The sequence below is a fragment of the Seriola dumerili genome, unplaced genomic scaffold (assembly GCF_002260705.1).
Source record: "Seriola dumerili isolate Sdu_G_001 unplaced genomic scaffold, Sdu_1.0 BDQW01000216.1, whole genome shotgun sequence".
NCBI lineage: Eukaryota > Metazoa > Chordata > Actinopteri > Carangiformes > Carangidae > Seriola > Seriola dumerili.
Window position 1 is genome coordinate 4,815,702 of NW_019174471.1, and position 19,505 is coordinate 4,835,206.

General features: G+C 40.1%; 1 protein-coding gene across 1 annotated transcript in view; it reads right to left on the reverse strand.

Annotated features, from left to right (window-relative positions):
- The window catches only part of col11a1 (collagen type XI alpha 1 chain), a 79,550-nt gene that overhangs the window by 34,767 nt on the left and 25,278 nt on the right, over nucleotides 1–19,505 (reverse strand). The window contains exons 12-35 of the mRNA XM_022753999.1: nucleotides 18,523–18,597; nucleotides 18,303–18,386; nucleotides 17,328–17,384; nucleotides 15,955–16,008; nucleotides 15,784–15,837; nucleotides 14,835–14,888; nucleotides 14,663–14,716; nucleotides 13,678–13,731; nucleotides 13,182–13,226; nucleotides 12,900–12,953; nucleotides 12,763–12,807; nucleotides 11,805–11,858; nucleotides 10,729–10,773; nucleotides 10,377–10,430; nucleotides 8,367–8,411; nucleotides 7,554–7,607; nucleotides 7,373–7,417; nucleotides 5,493–5,546; nucleotides 5,270–5,377; nucleotides 5,071–5,124; nucleotides 2,570–2,623; nucleotides 1,636–1,680; nucleotides 1,415–1,468; nucleotides 1,263–1,307 (exon numbers count right to left, since the gene is read on the reverse strand). Coding sequence (XP_022609720.1) covers nucleotides 1,263–1,307; nucleotides 1,415–1,468; nucleotides 1,636–1,680; nucleotides 2,570–2,623; nucleotides 5,071–5,124; nucleotides 5,270–5,377; nucleotides 5,493–5,546; nucleotides 7,373–7,417; nucleotides 7,554–7,607; nucleotides 8,367–8,411; nucleotides 10,377–10,430; nucleotides 10,729–10,773; nucleotides 11,805–11,858; nucleotides 12,763–12,807; nucleotides 12,900–12,953; nucleotides 13,182–13,226; nucleotides 13,678–13,731; nucleotides 14,663–14,716; nucleotides 14,835–14,888; nucleotides 15,784–15,837; nucleotides 15,955–16,008; nucleotides 17,328–17,384; nucleotides 18,303–18,386; nucleotides 18,523–18,597 — 1,341 coding nt within the window. The remainder of the gene's footprint in view (nucleotides 1–1,262; nucleotides 1,308–1,414; nucleotides 1,469–1,635; nucleotides 1,681–2,569; nucleotides 2,624–5,070; nucleotides 5,125–5,269; nucleotides 5,378–5,492; nucleotides 5,547–7,372; nucleotides 7,418–7,553; nucleotides 7,608–8,366; nucleotides 8,412–10,376; nucleotides 10,431–10,728; nucleotides 10,774–11,804; nucleotides 11,859–12,762; nucleotides 12,808–12,899; nucleotides 12,954–13,181; nucleotides 13,227–13,677; nucleotides 13,732–14,662; nucleotides 14,717–14,834; nucleotides 14,889–15,783; nucleotides 15,838–15,954; nucleotides 16,009–17,327; nucleotides 17,385–18,302; nucleotides 18,387–18,522; nucleotides 18,598–19,505) is intronic.

Genomic DNA, 19,505 nt, shown 5'->3' on the forward strand with positions numbered 1-19,505 from the left:
AAGATTTGAAAGCACCAACCAAAGCACTGACCTAAGTACAGCTTTGCAGACAGGTATTAGTAAGACTAGTGGATTTAAACTTTGTTGAATATCACACTGGCCTTTGACACTGGAGAGAGTGAATGTGCCTATTTTAATGGGGGATGATGAGTAATTTTCTGTATATAGCTATGCAGCCCATGCAGAAAGCAAGAGATGCCTTTAGAGTGTTTGCTTTCACTCCTACATTGTTGTTATGTTCCTTTCTCTAACGGAGGGAAGGATCTGTTTTCTGATAGACTCCCTGTGGAGCTCTGTCAGAGTTGTAATAAAATCCATTTTTCTCCTTCTGTGGTGTTAGGAAAATGTTAATGCAAACTCAGCACTTGCTGCAGCTGCAGTTAAAAGCCCTTATTGTTTCATGTCTTCTTTGGGCTTTTTGGATTTTCTTTGTCAAATAACAAATCAACACCACTGGAAATCCAGCAAACTCTAATGAAAGGTATTAAATAAGGTAGAACAGCTGAAAGGCTTTTATTGTGAGGTAACTGCAGAGTGTGTTTATTTTCCTCTGAGTTAGCCACCCAGGGCTGCCACTGTGCACAATAAAAATCATTTTATTTTCTCTTTTGTTTGAGCATCAGTTTAAAGGAGAAATGTATCTTATGAGAACTCTGAGGAGCAACGCTAAAGGGAGGGGGTAAGAAAAAACAGAAATGCTCCTGTCTGGTAGATGAAGGTGGGAACAGGAACATAGCAATCTTCCCATATGGCAAAGAAACAGTGTGTTTATAAAATGGAAAAAATAAACACAGATTAAATAAACAGCTTTTATAGAGTCATAGATTTTTGAATGACTCTGAATCTGTTCCTTACCCTTACTGATGCTCTCATCTTCCCAGGTAAACTGTTACAGCAAGTTAAACATTTCCATCCTCTTTAGTGACCCGTGAGAACTCATAATGTCCCCAAGTGTATTTCTTCTTGCTCCTCTTTTTTTAAAACGCTTCTCATTATGCTTTGAACTCTGAAGGGTCTGACCAGTATGACAAGATTTGAAGCTCAACACTGACCAACTCCTTGACTGAAGAGAATCAATTCACCTTTACAAAAAACATGTCCCAGTCTAACATCACCATAGTCGAGGTGCAGAGACTGTAAGTGCTATTTTAACTAACCCTAACCCCAACAGAACTGACAGACTTATTTCATGATGCATCCCTTGGTTGTATTCACATGCATTACAGAACAGCCATCCAAGACTCAGCATGTTATGGACTTACTCTCTCACCAGGTGGGCCTGGAGGGCCGTCATTGCCTGCTGTGCCCTGCAACACACAGCAACATATCAGTGTCATTTTATTTTAAATCACTGCTCGATATAGAGTACTACACACTAAGGAGCCTAAAATCAGTGTGAGATTAGTATTAGTACCTTGGGACCGGGTTTTCCTGTTGGACCTCTGGCTCCTCGAGCACCACGGGGACCCTGCAGAGACAGAAGCAACCTCAAGAGTCAAACACAGGACCTATGAGTATTATTGTATCTAAAACTGTCAGAATGCATGTCATTCAGGCGAATGGATTTTAAAACATGACTTAACACTATTTAATTAGATCATTAATCATAGAAATCATAGAGAGAGCAGAACATACCGTTGGACCTCTTTGCCCTCTTGGACCAGGTTTACCTGCAACACCCTGTTAGATAAAAAGGCAAAACATTTTAGGCACTCAAACATATTTTCATCTGTCATTATGCATTTAGCAGAACACGTCTCACTTCCATGTGGCTTCAGATGAAATCCACGTGAGCTTTGAACTCTAATCACTAATATCTTTGTTGAAAAAAGTAAACAACTATTCATTTCTCAACTATTCATTTCTCAAAAGTTGTGTCTTGTGTGTTTATAGGTACAAATACCTTTTGGAATGACAAGAAAGAATTTGTTAAATATTATTATTTCCACTGCTTGTCTGAATTAAACAGCAGAAACAATCTGATAACTGATGCAGTGAAAATATTTCTGGCTTTGAGTCAACACTGGACAAAATCTGATTTCGTGAAAAAAGTATTGAGTATTTAATTTTGGAAGGTAGCCTTGGCATAAGTATGATAATGTACTTCAAAGTGTCCATTAAATGACTGTGAAGTACTCTGAAAAGGAAATATCTTGCCTTTATAAATTGAGGAGGGCTTGAAATAGATAAATTTCTACGTGAATGAACAGTTTTGTTATCGTAGATCCAGATAAACTGGGAATATTGTGTCTATTTCATAATTAGGTGCTGAAAGTAAAACCTGTATCTTGAACTCTTTCTCAGCACTTTTCAAAACTCTATGAGTGCCAGTTATTTTTTTCCAGCCTTGAAATGGCTAGAGGAGCTCAATGAAAGCGCAATTGTTTCCACATTGTTCTCCCCCCAATTGATTTTGCCGCTGTTATTTTTTGTGCCAAGTCACCACACTGATGCCTTTATAATAGGAATCAATTTTCTTTTGAGCTGGAATATGATGGCGTGGTGATTTTCATACACAAACAGGCACAGTGTGTGTACTCTATGAGTGTCTACGTGTTTGTTTTCTTACCCTGGCTCCTTTCTCGCCATTGGCTCCTGGGAACCCAGGGAAACCACTGGAGCCCTGTCAATAGGAGAGGGAGATATGGAGGGAAATGAGAGAAACGAGAAAAGAGAGGCTGGGTTGGTCGGAGCATGCATGATAATGAGCACTCATCCTGAATTTATCTGCCCTATTGTTGGATTTCATCTTCAGTTGGTTTCATACAGTTAACAGAGTTTAAAACCAATCACTTTCATGAGCGGAACACTTTCCCCCCTGATTTGTTAATGATGTCTCTACTTTAACTGAATAACACTATTTAATACTGTAAGCATTTTCAAGTTATAAAACACATTATGTAATGAAGTAAAAGTTTACAACAAAAAATCCAACATTTCCTGCCTTCTCAAGACAATACATCAAATTTCCAAGTTTTTTTCCAAGTAGGGAAAGTTTCTCAGGCAAATGAACTAATGTGGGGGACACATGCACACACACGTGTACACACGTGCACGCACACACACACACACACACACACACACACACACACACACACACACACACACACACACACACACAACCAAACACTGGAGGCTTTCAAAACAAAAGACTTAGCACAAGATCCCTATAAACACAAGACAAGGTGACATGATTTTTTTTCTTTAGACAAACTCTGTGAACAGAGGATTAAAGAGCTTACTTACTGTGCAGCAGCTCACCACACGTCGCATTGGGGACATTTAGTAAAAATCAATCAGTGACAAACCTCGACTCCCTCCATGTAAGATTCCCACATACCACTACTGTTCTGTTATGTCTAATGAGCTACTGTCTCTAGAAAACAGTTAAATCTAGCACTGTCAATGTTGTTTATTCATTTTGTTCGTCATTGTTTGAGATTGTGAGTCATTTTTAGATACTATCAGGCTTCCTGAACCACATAAATATATTCTGCTGGAGGATGTTACAGGTCTAACACCAGCTGACCTCAGAGTGAGGCCACCAGCATAAAAAGTTGGACGTATCTTTGTAAAAACTTGCCATAGTAAAACAGTACACTAAGGCTGGGAGTCCCATGAGCAGTGCTTCATCAGAATCCAAGCCGGGAGCATGGCTCAACATCAACTCATGTTAATTTACAGATCCGCACAGAAAGTGTTTCTACAGCATCATCAGGAGGATGGGTAACTTTTTAATCCACATGTGGAGTGGATGGTGGATAGCAGGCGTGGTGATTTGATGTGAGAACAGAGTAAGTGTAGGGTGAATGAGGTTTTCAAATAATCTTTTTATGATATTGTGCTGGTACATGGAAGTACATTGCATCAGCTGTTACAGGGATCTAAATTGTTCATATTTTATGGGTTTAGTTTCTGGTAAATCTTTTAAAACCCCCACAAAAAATTTTGATGTTTGGCTTTTTACATCAATAAATCACTTCAGCATAAAATGTGAGACACTGCTATGATTCCCATGATTTCCAAATGAGACAAAATCAGACCATAACCTGTAAACCTGTCGACCAGTGTTGGCGTCTAAACCACATTTTACAGTGTGTGGCAGCGTGTCAGACTGAGGAGGGAATCTGCTACATTGCTTTACAGCAAGAACAGAACACAGATTCCTTCAACTCGATAGCAGCTGAAGCTCAGCGAAAATGTGGGGAGGGAGCAGAGCAGATGGAAAGCACAGGGTTTATGGGATATGTCTTACTTTTAAGTTCAGAGCAAAATGCTGGATTTACAATTATTGGTTCATAATAACTCTTCCAAATGAATGAACAATGATTGATGTTAAGAACTGTTTTCTAACAGTCTTGATACCCTTAATAAAGAACTTTAATTAATAACCAATGACTTTAAGAATTGATAATGATTATCTACTAATGATTCATAAATCAGTTATAAGCAAATAATAAGATGAAGTCTTTGGGTTGCCAGATTGTGAAATATCCCTTTGACTGTTGTTTATCTGTTCTATTTGGTAATAATGGAGTAATAAATACTGGTAATTCTCATGGGTTTCTCACTTTTCAATTCGCCATTCAGTCTGTGGTTAAGAAATACCAATAAGCTGTTAATAAATGTATTTTGATCTGCAGCAGCTTTCCAGACAGTAAATAGTCCAACAGTCCACTGGAGACATTTTTCTGAATAATTAAAGAGCAAAACAATGGAGGAAAGATAAACATCAGACAAAGGGATTTTTTTAATAACCTGACATCACAACCATGATCTTACAGCTGAACAGCTTGTAAGTGAGTGCTTAATGTGTCCTCAGACATGAGTGAAGTCATTAGTTACTACATATAAACCCTTTGTAATACAGCGACAGCTACTGACTTTGAAAAAATATTAGGTATGATTCAATATATACAATACATTATATAAAATATGTTGTTGCTTAAATCTATTTACACTAATGTTTTTGTTGTGTTAAGTCAGTGTAACAGAACAGACTGGTGCAGATTCAGTCAGAAATGAAAAGAGAAAACATCCCGTACTGTGGTGAGATTGACGCTAACTTACCTTTGGTCCTTGTCTTCCTGGATAACCTGGCAATCCTGGGACACCGAGTTTACCCTGAGCAACATTAACAACACGTATCAGCACAGTAAACCAATTTTAGCACAACAGCAAGGTTAAAAACAGCCACTGAGAGGAAAATATGGACAAATTTGATTCTCATATCAGCTTTCAAATATCCTTGGTAGTTTAGCTATATGACCTTTTCCCCAGCTGGACCAAGGGGACCTGGTTCTCCGTTGGGTCCAGCTCGGCCTTTAGGACCCTCAGGACCGTCCTCTCCGCGGGACCCAAGCATGCCAATCTCACCCTGTAACACAAGCACACATAGAGAAAGAATAATGAGTTGACACTGCTTCATTGGTTCTGGACATGGAGGAAGTTATTTTAAAAACAGTTGATGTTATTTCAGTCAAGCTCCTCACCCGATCTCCTTTGATTCCCATGTCTCCCTTGAAACCTGGGAAACCGTCCTCGCCCTAAAATGAGACAAAAAGAAGTTGCAGCATTTGCCAGTATTTCATTAAAGTGTTATTTAAAGCATTTGTTTATTTCACATCGAGACTCTTGGAATGGACTACTTTCTTCATTTCATTGGGGAACATAAATAATTAAGGCTCCTGATATTTTGTATTTATTGAGCATCTGGTAAAAATTCAGCCTTCTCATGTTCACTCTGTAGATCACAGGATTGATGCTGCTCTCTGCTGGTCACATCGTGGAACAGCATGTGCAAGGAACTCAAGTTTAGTTGTTGCACAATGAGCTGTGCTATTTATATGCTCTACATTACACCAGCTGATTTTATTTGGGATATACTGATGTAATAAATTAGACAAATGTATATCAAATGATAGATTTTTAAATAGAAAAGACACTGGATTCAGTATATATGCACTGGATCAAGATTAAATACAGTACCAATTTTGGGAGTTTTGTTAGTGAACCAGAATTTTGAGCTCTAATAAACAGAATCAAATGGAAGCTGAAGGCCACTTTACAGTTCAGCCAAAACTCTTTTCTTTGACACTTTCTGTTTCTTGTCTGTCACCTGTCCATGTTTTCAACCCAATCTGATGCATAATGCAGCACTGAGCATGTCTGTTGCCAGCAACTCACATCAGACCCTATGCATATACACACGCATACACACACACACACGCACACACACACGCGCACACACACACAGACACACACCCACCCACACACCCACACACCCACACACACACACACACACACACACACACACACACACACACACACACACACACACCCCCCCCCACACCCACCCACCCACACACACACACACACACACACACACACACACACACACACACACACACACACACACACACACACCTGAGGTAAAGTACATCCTTTATTCATAACAAACCCTTTCTCCTCAAGGTTTTGGCTTTTGAATCTCTTGCTATAAATAATTCAATAAAAACTGATATGAATACCTGTCAGTGTAGTGAGAACAACACCCCTCAGTCAGATAATGGATTTTATACAGCAGCATAACTGTATTGATCTTAAATAAACGTCATGCATATTAAAAGGCACCTTAGTTTAAATTCTACATAGTGGCATGCACACTTCAAAAGAACTTGAGATGGATTGTGGTGTTCTTTGAAACCAAAAGCCTCGAGCCTGACAGCTATACATTCAAAAACTGATTGAGGGTCACTCCAAAAGAGAAGTCTCTCCACTCAAGAAGGCTATCGACTGACCTCCGCACGGTGCGTTCAGGCTGCAGCAGCCGGCTCAAAAGAGTCAAAACAAAGTTGGGAGTGCAGGTAGACGGCCATAGTTACAGACAGAATAAGTGTGACATGAATATATTTGTTGGCTTTCCCCAAACTTTGACAAAGTTTCAACAAATACTGTGACATACAGCGTGCCAGTTAAGACCACATTTTGTCTTTGACAGAAATAAAGCCATTGAATTTAGCTTGATTTTAGTATGCTTACTCAGCTTGGCAAATTATTTCCAAGACCCGACAGAGATCTTAAGAAGATCACTATGATATTGCCAGTTGGGAAGAACAAAATTCATAAATCTGATAAAATATCTGCTGCATCAGTACAGTGCTTGATATAGAGTAAATTCTTTCCAGTGCTGTCATGGGACAGAATATTCACTTGCACTGACCTTTGTTGACAATGCTGCAGAACTCAACAAGCTTCTCTTATTTTGTAAGGACATCACCATGAATGGCATGACTTCTAACCTCCTCTGGCTACTCACTGGGAAGTAAACTGAGAAATGATGGAACTGTATAGTATTTTAGGAAGTGTGTACCTTCTCTCCCTTTGACCCCTTGAGACCACGGACACCATCAGCACCCTGTTGAAAAGGAAAGATAAGAGAAATACAATACAATAATGTACAACAGAATAAAAGGCAGGACTTTCTTAAAAGGTGAATACAATAAATGAGGCTGGTCAATCAAATGCCAATGTGGCTCCAACAGAAATCATACCTTCACACCACGAGGGCCAGGATAACCAATGGGACCCTGTGGACCTGGTGGACCCTGTAGAGAAGAAAAGCATGGTTCTTGTAGTAAATGCTTTACAGTGTATTATTATACATATTAGTATTAAATAATACTGAAGAAATTAAGTGTACCATTGCATATCTTCACTAGCTTATAAATGCAGATGGCTTTTACTGTAGTTACTGTAACTTTGTAAACAACATTTTACTTCTATGTTTAAAATTATGATTTAAATATACTTACTAGTTTAAATGCTTTATTTTAAAAGTCCATTACATTTGCATTAGAAACTGACTAATGGTAAATATGTGTAAAGAAAATGCCCATTGAACCAACTGCAATATTAAATATTATCATTCATCCATGACAGAAGCTTGACTGACATGTTTCCTGTCTACTGTGCATTTTAAACTTCATTCAATTGTGTAATGAAAAATTTTATTACTATTGTCCAAAAATCTGATGTTTTACCTTTAACAACTAACTAGAGCATTGTATTGTGATTTGTGCTGTGTTCGGGCTTGTTAACTAAATTTACCAACTCGTTGCTTACAACATCATCATGGTGATGCTTCAGAAGAATGGAAATGAAAATGTTAATGTTAATGTGACCAATGAAGTATGCTGTTGTCCTTTACATGTCTAGAGGACGTATCTATGGAGTCCATTTGAAAATAGTTGCATTTTACGTTAACACAACCCTGGGATTAAAAACTGCTTTAAATCTAGTTGCTTCAACAGCACTGGAACATTTTTGTTCTCTTTTTCACCCGAGCACACATTAAATACACCTACTTGTCCTCCTTTCTCTCCGGGTGGCCCCTCCTTACCAGGATGACCCTGTAAAATAAGATGTCACAAAGCGGTTAAAAGTGAACAGTGAACGAACACTGTGAACAAATCCATGTTATTCCATTTAATGCAACAAATTATGTTCTTAAAGTATCTTTGCAAAATAGAGAGGTAGTATTTGTGCCTGAATTGGCATTACAGCAAATATCCAAAGGTGGAGGAACCTGTGTGTTGTCCTAAATAGCTACTACAAGGCATGGCAAAGCAACAAATGTGCAAATCCAAGAATGAGAGTGAAGTGATGACCTGACTGTCTGAAGAAAAAACTACCAGGCGATCTGTCTGTGAATGTTCTCATTCGTCCAGGTCATTGTTATCTCTCTCTCAAATTAAATCGAAGGCGATGAGCTTCATTTTTCTAGGGCCAGTATTAAGTCCATATCACACATGTCTGGTTCACAACAACACAGGTTTTTCCCTGGTCCTCTGTGATAGACAGGTCAGTGTGCTTTTCTACTGCACAAATTCAGGTCTGTGAGTTAATCACAACACAGAACAGCTGACAAGTCTACTAATTACACTACTTCTAGGGCTACAAACAAACTAACAGTAAGTGATGGTGTCAGTGCGTCAGTGAAGTAAAACACAGGAGATTTCTGACGTTCTCTGTGGCAGTCTGAGGCAGGTTAATAGCCAAGTGCCGTGGTCACTGGTGAATGATGGGGCAGATAGACAGGCCCACGTGAACAGCTCCATACAAACCCCCACACACACATATGGAAACCTTTAGCTGGAAACACCTGGCACTTCGATTTTTGAAGTGTGAGGTTGAGGCAGAGGGCTGTAGATCACCAGGCTCTGAGGCCTGAGGGGAACTAAGGGCTGCCTGCCTCTTGAACTTACACACCTCTCATAGTGAGGGCAGAGGAGGAGGAATGACATGATCGACTACAGGTCTGGAATAACAAAAATCCAGAGTCCCATTATTATGGGGTTATGAAAAATGCCCTGAGAGACGTCTGAGATACAGTACTGCTGTATTTCAAAAGGCAGCTCAGTGTGTGTCATACACTAAAACGGTGACCCCATCCAAACACATTATCAACCTATATCTATATATGCCTCATTACTGTATACATCTGGTAAAATTATATGTGCATTTTTAGTTATAATAATGACAAAAATTAAAAATTACAAATTGATGTAATTGATATAACTGGAATAATTTTCACCATCATTTCTGTTCCCTGTTATTCTGATGACACTCTGTTATCTCAGTATCAGCCTGGCAGAGAGAGAAACTTTATAATGTTAAATACAGATAAAACTGAAGTGATGGTCAAAAGGAATTCATAAAGCTGGCTGTGGTTCTCTTGGACTGTGCACAAGAGGCCAGGAGTCTAAAGCTAAACTTTTCTACTCATTTCTCACAAGTTTCTGGTTCTCACAAGAACCAAAACATATCATCATAATCCTCCTGTTGTGGCTTCCTTGCACTGGCTACATGTCTGCTAACCGGTTGTTGACTGTTTCAAGATTCAGGCTGAAGACAGAGGAGTGTGGTCTTTGCCTAAACTCTGGACAAGCATGCTACCTCAATAAACTGAGGTGTCCAGCGACCTGCACGCTGAGGATGGGCTGAAATGACAGGACCACATCACACACTACCTGACCTGTGTCCTATGCCCATATATTGCATAAATAGCTTGATGGGAAAATCACAGGTTTGATATAGAAGTGTTGTACACAGGTCAGACCTGTGGACCTGTGGGTTGAACACAGGTTGTTGACGTTGAGAAAAAAACTTTGGTCAGACTATAATGACCAACATATTCACTCTAAACTGTTGTTATAGCGTATATTGTACAGTTTTAGAAAATGTGTGTGAATGAACACTGTCTGATGTTTGGGTGGATGTTACAGGAGTAAAGTGGTGTCATATTTCTGTGTGTGTGTATGCGTGTGTAATACTGATATACTGTATGTACGTATATGGGTGATAAGAGCACGCACAGGAGGCCCATCAGCTCCAGGTAATCCAGGCAACCCCGACCTGCCCTGAGGTCCCTGCATGAGTAAAAGAAGATGACAAACAAGGTTAAAGGTCAGAGGTCATAAACTCTGCAGGTGCCAGAAAGCTAAACATGAAAAATATTTTTGACCTTCACTGTGTCACGTGGATTAAAGAGAGAAGTGTGTTCCGCATGTTTACCTCCTAAGCCTGAAACTTTATAACAAATGTTCTGAAATATTGGTTACTTATTATCTATCTTTAATCAGTAATTTCCTATAACTGACAATGATTTCTTGTAGTTCGATTTATCAAAATCAAATCAAAATTTGTTTGCATATATAATGGACATACTTTTTCTCCAGGTGGTCCAATGGGGCCTTGAGGACCAGGAAGACCCTATGAGGAAGAGACATATAGACTGACATAAGGGTATGTTTCTATAGCAACAACAAGCATGCTCAAACACACTTGCGCACGCACACACACACAAGCTTGAAGAGTTTGTTGGAGCTGTAAATAGTTGAGCTGGTGAAGGAATGTTAAGCTTGTGTGTTTGTGTTTGTGTGTGTGTGTGTGTGTTTGTGTGTGTTTGTGTGTGTGTGTGTGTGTGTGTGTTTGTGTATGTGTGTGTGTGTGTGTGTGTGTGTGTGTGTGTGTGTGTGTGTGTGTGTATGTGGAAAGAGTTGGGTCAGAAGGCATATTATCATCTAGCATGCTTCTGGAACCGCACGTCTCATATATGTGTTTCTAGGTGGCTACTTCTTTGTGCCAGTGTGTGTGTGTGTGTGTGTGTGTGTGTGTGTGTGTGTGTGTGTGTGAGTATGTGTGTGTAATTTGAGGCACTGAAGCTTGCTCCAACACGTGTGGCAGCTTTGCAGGAATTCCACCAACATGAATAAGATGCTTTCAAATGGATCAACCCCCAAACATTCCCCCTCCTGAGATAAACCCCTGAAAAATATTTCAGAAAAATGTGTGTGCATAGTGCGTGTGTGTGTGTGTTTGTACTCGACATGTCTCCAGGGAGAGGTGGCTGGACCAAATTCAAAAAGGCAAAATGAAGATGAGTATCTGTTTTGACAGTTCAACTTCTAATTTGGTGCCTCAAACGTAACTTATAAAAGCAGAATATTGACTTCTACAGCTGGAGAAATAAATAACAACACACTTCGCAATGAGAATGAAGCTGTTCAACTGTGTATTTCATTCATCAAATGCATCTCTAAGCTCACAAGCTTATATACAGTGGATCCAAAGTAAATCTGCTTTTCTCTGTGTGTAGAGTTTGTGGTGGAAGATACAGGCATCAGTGGAGACTAAAGCCAGTGTGTCTATAGTTGCTTCCCTGTATTTACACATCATGGTGCAGCCATGCACACTTCATTTTTATCATGGGTGGTGGGACAGTGTGTGATTTTGTTGTTTACCTGTGTCCCTGGGGTTCCTTGCTGCCCAGGTGGGCCTGGTTCTCCTTGTGGTCCCTAAAAAAGATGGAGGCTGTCAAAACTAGACACTAAACACTAGTCCCAATCAGGTGGAACCTCCTGCCTATCAACAGCATAAATTAATAGCAATATTTTACATTTTATACTGTACATTTCCTTGTATTTAAAACCAAATCCAGCAGTGAATATTATTCCTCTCTTGAGCATCATCAAGCTGTATGAGGCTCAGTCATTCCAGGAGTTGTTTAAGTTGTTACAGTGACTTCTTGAGGAAGTGTTTTGTAACTAATACGGCTGCCACTTAACTAATTGGGCTGTGAATCTATTGTATTCTATTTGGGTTACACATGATTTGGATTGTGGTCTGCTTAGGGAGCTGCCAGTGTGGAGAATAATGGATCTGTGTGTTAAACATCAGAGCAAAATAGAAGCTCCAGTAAGCCAGCCATGCTCTTTGACATTAAAAGGTGGAGTTCATCTCTTTCTGGTGTCAAACTGCACTGCAGCTGTAATGGGAATATCTTGATTATGAAACAAATGTATATAGGCTGTTGTTAAATGTGTGGTTGAGGGTTCATCTGTGCCCCTATATCAGCATTTTGTTCTTTACCTGTTGTAAATTTTAAAACTTGCCTGTCAACAGTATTTAACTTGTACGACCTTTGTAATACGGCAGAAAAAAGTAGCACCACAATTTAGCACGATCCTTTGCTGCCTTTCAAGTGGCTACTCTCCTTCTCAGCTCCTCTGAGATCCTCAGTATGAACTTTAACCTCACAGCTTTGCATCCTAAAGGGGTTTTAACAGCCTGATCTAGACAGTCCAAACTTACACAAACAGTCCTGTCTGGCTCAGACATTGTCCTGAAATTCTGCAGTCATATTAGGAGCCGATAAAGCAACATTTCAGACAGTTTACTGAGAGGAAGTTGTGTTTGTACCATGTTTCCTTTGGGACCTGGAGGCCCGTCAACTCCAGCAACACCCTGAGAAGGACAGATCAGAAAAGACTCATATATACCACATATCAGCAGGAAGTGATATCAGAAAAGGGGATGGTAAAGGTGATGGTACGTACAGGAGATCCAGGGGGTCCTGGAGGACCACGAGGTCCCAGCAAACCTCTAGGACCCTATGAAGAGTGACAAGCAGTGACTTTAAATAAAATCAGATTCATTCTATGCTCATTGCACTGATGAACACATTTCAGTGGGGCAGTCCTGTCCCCTGGTGGACACTTTTGTCAAAGGGAGAGAGATCAATTGAAAGCAAGATTAAAGCTGATCTTGTTGCAGCTCATTTGAATCCCATATGTTTGCGAGGGCATGATGAAATAACACCAACAACAGAAAAGCCTTACACTCTCGCCAGCTAATCCTCTGGGCCCGATCTCTCCATCCTCGCCCTAAGAGAAGAAAAAGACAGCAGAGTACATTTATTGAACTGGGCTTCATTGGAGAGGTTCAGCTGCTCTTTAATTTAACTAAATAAAAATCTGAAGGGAATTCTGGCATGAAACCTTAAATATCAGCTATCGCCACCAATAACCATAAGCTCTCAAAGGTCTGTATTAGTCACAGCTTACTCTCAACCAAACCAAACATTTGTTGAAGGTAGTAACAGCCTGGTTGTGGAGGTGGGGTGGGAGTTAGGGGGTTGGGGTTGGGGGTGTAGTTAGTTTCTGGGGGGAGGAAAGGTTAAACTTAAATCCCTCCTCCTCCCCAGTTCATGGTCTCCACCCAGCTGCTGCTGCCTGAGGGCTGAGCTGGTGGACCACAGCTGATGTAAGTGATGCAGCCGAGTTCAGTTTTCTTAAAGGTTATTTAGGGTGTTAAGTTAAAAGTGAAGGTACTCACTCTCTGTCCATCCTCTCCAGGGGCACCTGGGGGTCCCATTGGTCCTATCTCCCCCTGAGATGGAAAGAGTGAAAGAAAATTAAAGAGAGATTCAGGATAATTCATCATAGTTTGAGCTTACCAGACCATCAGCTATAGGCTTGTGCAATCATTTTTATTTTTTGAATCAAATATCTAAAATAATGTTCATATTGGGCTCAATCTGCAAACTGTCTCTCCTACATTTCACATTTTCACCAACAGTTTTACTCTTATGGACACTGGTTACTTTAAAACCTTTAGTTTCTACATTCTTATGTCTTGTTGTTTTCCGTAATCTAAAGAGCCATTCAAAGTCATAATTCTCCACAAAAAATGTATGAGCCTTCTACAGACTGGTGCATTAAAACTGGGGTGAGAGACATATTTGAAATCTTAAATTTATTTAGAATGACCAATACAGTGCACAATGATGTGTCTCCTTCAGAAAATGTGGTTGACTCTACAAACACATTTACCTGGCTTCAGCGCAGCACAAAATCTTTTCCAGTAGTCTGATTGATGCAGACACATTAGTGGAATTAAACAAATTCAAACTTCTTAATAAATTATTTCCCTCATGACAATTCACTTGTCACACTGAAATTTAAGAGGTTACTCAACATTGTGATCTGACTGCAGGTGAATCTATTTCATCACATCCAAAACCTTTGCCATCTAAATGATACCCTGATAAATCTGAGAATTAATCTAAGAAGACAAATCCTCAGCAGCTAGGGAGTTTTGTTTTAATGCCAGTTTTGTGACTTATCACACGAAGGAATAGTGTTTTGCTCATAACCTTGTTTACAAGAAGAGTTTCTCCTCAGGCCAAACCAAAATCTGGTTCGTTATTGCTCAGTGTTCAAATCTAACAATGTTCAACTTCAGCAGAATCAACAGTAAAGGTGTAAAAAGCAGGATTTTGATGAACCTGAAGCAGTGGCATGCACCTTTCTGTACTCACCCTGTGTCCCTTTTCACCAGGCAGTCCGGGGAGTCCATCAAAGCCTCGGTCACCCTTTAATGAAGCAGAGCAGAGAATGTCACCAGACCACACAACATCACCACACATCAAACTCATCCTGGCCTGCACACAACACAACAAAAATGAAAGGTGGTGTGCTGGCATTTGGTACCTTAGAGCCTGGCTCTCCGGGCATTCCACGGGCACCGTCTGCTCCAGCACGGCCCTTCAAAACAGAAAGATTAAACATATAGATACAGATTTGCATATTGTAACAACCTTGAAATTCTAGAAAACTGATGCACATTCAATATAATTAGGTGTTTGTGTAGAAGAGTGATATAGTTATATTCTAATACAACAATAAGGTTTTACCAGAGCAACAGCTACTCTTCCTGAGGCCCAGCTGGTTTGTTGGATTGTGCAAAGTTATATTGTAATAAGTAATATTTCTTTAATTAGTAAACAAATTAATATAGTCTGAAGCTGCAAACTTAAGCAGTGTAGCAAATATTAACACAAATCACTGATCCACATCACTTCAGCAATCAAGAGGTAGAGCAGGGGCTGACTGGGAATCATCTGTAAAACCTGCTGCCAGTTTACAGCACTGCAGGAGATGTTCTAACAGGATACCAAACACAGAGTAATAACAAATCGAAAATCTATTTCTTATTCTGACACTACTTTTTATGTCTGTTGCAGCAGTAGATGAGTAACTATTTTTTGACATTAAAATCAGCTCACAATTGACCCATGAATCAAGCTTGTATTACTAATTTGCCTATGACTGGTTTATGTTTATTAGTAACCAATTAGGTCAAGACGTTTGGCTCTGCAGAGTGACTACACTGTGACACTAATTGTGCCCCACATCTGCAGCCAGTTTTCCCATTTTGGCATTTTCAGACAGATTAGCTGCCCGGCCATTGATCCGAGGATTGGAGGCAGCGCAGGCCTTTAAGCACATATCAAGCAATTGTTTGTTGAACTGGAAATAAGCCTCTCAGCATCTGAGCAGTGGCCACAAGTACAAACAACCACACAACAACAAACACAGAGGCATGTGAGCACACACACACTGCACAGTGAGAGTGTAGCAGGTCATTGAGTTCACTCACCCTCTTGCCAGCTTTGCCAGATTGTCCTGAAGGCCCCTGGATGCCACGGGGACCCTGTGCAGACACGAGGACCACTTAGTGACCAACAGTCTAATAACCTTGGATGTGGCCTACAGTAGCTGGTGAGGGACATTTTCATACATCATAGTAGTGACATCACTTGTTTCTTACCTGAGGTCCAGGGTCTCCACTTTCACCTTTCAGTCCAGGAGCACCGGGTAGACCCTGAAGAGAGAGCACAAACCAAACATTGACACTTTTCATTCAGGTCATGACATATGCAGTTTGCTACAGGACAGATCAGTAAAAAATGGCGTGAGGTAAACAGCAGATGGCGATGTTTAGCTTAATGTGCACATTCTTTCTGTGTGTTCATCTGAAGAAAATGAATCCATACATTCCTTTTATGCATGGACTACTTGGGATGAGAGTCCAAGACATGATATCCTTTAAGTTCTTATAAATTATATCACGCTAATATGACCACCACATGTATAATATGTTTTTCTTTGATGATGTATTATGTGCATCTTTTCATGTGGATTGCTTCTGGCATATCAATCAGCATCAGATTAAAGAAGTTTGTGAGGTTATCCTGACAGGTCAAATGATCATCTCTAGCCTGCTTTTAAAAGACATCAACACATCTGTGTGTCTTTTAGCATATACTTAAGTCTAAAAAAGCAATCCTAAATTGTTAGTAAAGGCAGAGATTTGGGGTACAGTGCATACTGTAATCTGTCTGCAGACAAGCATGTATTCAACGCTGGTGATTTTGCAGACACACAGACGCTTTTAGAATCATAAAAGAGCTTGACTATCAAAACTGCCTTGACTGCTTTAAACCTGCATTTAATCAAGTAGGGAAACCTTTTAGAAAGGTACATTTACATCTGATTATTGCCTTATCATTTCAGATCCATATACTTGGCCTTTAGCCTGTAAAGGGCAGATTTTAAACTGGCCTATTCCTCGTGTCTTTTGTTGGGCCTTTTCCTGCAGATAAATAGTGGATCATGTATCAACAAGCCCAAGAGAGAGGAGGAGGGTTTGTGTGGAGTGGTGGGGGGCAACAACAGAATGAAATTTTCTTGGCAGCTGGTAGCACGTAACAGACAGGAAGTGTAGCCACTGAGCCACCAAGTGCTGATGCAACAGCATTTCACAACAAATGATCTGCTCTCTGCTGTTTGTCCCAAAAATATAAATAAATACAAGTAACATAAAGTAGATGTTTTCATTTAAGCAATTCAGAACTGGCAGTACCAGAAATTTACTGATTTTCATTCTAAGTACTGAATTCTTAAAAAGCTGTGCTCTTTCTGAAATATTGGTGAAAAGGAAACTTTAAATCTAACATTAAGTGTCATGATATTGATCCAAATCCAAAATCTTGTGTGCTTATTACAACTTTAACTATCAAATGCAAACACAACCGATTGGACAATAAACAGGAGTTGAAAAGGTCATGTTACCGAAAATGTAAAGAGCCAAATTCCTACGAGCAACCACACACACAAAAAGAAAAGACAAAAGGGACTCACCACTGGCCCTGATCGTCCTGTCAGACCCATCGGCCCGGGGGGTCCCCTCATAGCCAGCTGCAGGGGAGACACAGACAAGAACAAGGTCAAATTCCACTTAGCAAAAAACTCCATTCAGAAAATGTATAGTATATCCATTTTTGAAAAAGAAAATATGCATACTATATACTGCATGTAAAGCACATGCTAAGTGTACTTTGTTTTATTTTATCTTTGCATGTCCATGTCCTGTGCTGAACTCATTGGAGAATATAACAGAATTAAATCAAATTTAAATCAAATCAATAAAATACATGTCCACTGTTCAGAGGTGTCTTCTGTTTTACTTCAGAGGTAACCATCATTTTATAAGAGCAGCTGTATATTTTTTGGAACTGGTATTTGACCTTAGACATATTTTACATTATTATTATACCATAATCCCATTTTGCATAATGTATATGATCCTGCTGGTGCATCTCCTTGCTGTATATATTCTCTGAATGCTATTTTGTTGTACTGTCTTCTGATGCAGTGAACCCCAATGCATATTTCCACATTTCATCTCTTGGTTCACTGAGGGTGTAATTAATGTGGGACATTATGCAGAAGCCAACAGTTCTCCCAAATACCAAGTCTAGATTTTCTCTTTTCCTCTCTTCTAACAGCCCCCCTCCTCTCCCATTTATACACACAGACATTTTCTACACCTGTTGGTTTAGCCCACCCGCAGGTTGAGAGCCCCTAAAGTATTTTTAACAGTCTCTCCTGTCTGTCCATCTGTTCAAAGTGGCCTTTTTATGTTGTTGCTCTCCAGCCTGCTCGGCATGTCTCCTTTTAGCCTTGCAAGGCCAACGAAACGCAGTGTACCCCCCTCCCCTTCCCTGTCTCTCTCATCCTTGCCCTCCTCTCCCCCTACAGCTGTGTGTGCAGGGAGAAGGGCAGGGGTGGGGGTTTGGCTTCCCAGTGGCTTGTTTAATATCCTTGTCTACTTACTCTGGCCTGGGAGAGGATGGCCTGGGCTTGGGCTTCTTGCGCCGACACCACTGGACCTTTCTCACCATCCCCACCAAAACGGAACTGTCAAACACGCACAAACACATCGAAGTTAAAACATTGTTCATTCTGTTTATCATCACTGTTAAATACCCTAAAAATCGGTCTGGTTATTGAATTACATAATAAAAGGTTCTGTTGCGTTATTCTGAGCACTTACTGGCAGCATCAGCATAGTACCAGGGGGCCCTGGCAAACCATCAGCACCAGGCAGACCAGCACGACCAGGAGGACCCTGCAACACAGAAGAGATACCACCTGAGTCATAAAATCAACAACTTTACCATTAACTGGGAAGAAAAAAGAATATTTTAAAGACGATATAAAGATCAAAGTAGTTCAGATAGATGCTTGTATGAATGTAATGTACAGTACATGTTATCATATCTAAATGTCAGGAGACTGGAAAAGCTAAATTAATAACTCCTGTGGTTTGAACTAACTGGTTTGTCACATGTCCAACATATGCACTTGTTGTGTTTTCAAGACAATAACATTTGCATCTGTGTTCAATTTTCAGAATCTATAATGGTGTAAATCACTGGAAATCAGTGCAGACAAACATATGTATCAATATGCTGTGAAAAAATGCACCTGATCCTGAGTTCTTTCGGTTTCAACTCTTAAATTGTGCTGTTACCTATGCCGTTAACAGCAGTAATATGGAGGGAAACACAAACACAGTCAAACACGCCCACGCCCACACACACACACACACACACACACAAACATACACCATACAGCTGGAGCAGTAAATGCTGGAGGTGTGCTGTTTGTTGGTTTCATTAACATGTGCTCCTCCTCCTCCAGCACACATAGACTGGGCCTGTCCATCTGTACACCACACTACTGTCTGCAGTCCAAAACCAACATCCTTTTCCATGAATTCTGGTGCCCACATTTGTGTGTGTGTGTGTGTGTGTGTGTGTGTGTGTGTGTGTGTGTGTGTGTGTGTGTGTGTGTGTGAGAGTTGCATGTCTGTGGAACAGAGAAAATGCAAAGGGCAAAGCATTAGCATATTTACTTTTTATGAAGGGGAACCCAGTTTGTCCTCACTTATCAAAACTCACTCACATGCCACACTTTTCAGTCCTTACTGTATAAACTACCAGGGTTTGTCTGAAATCATTTTAAACCATGGTT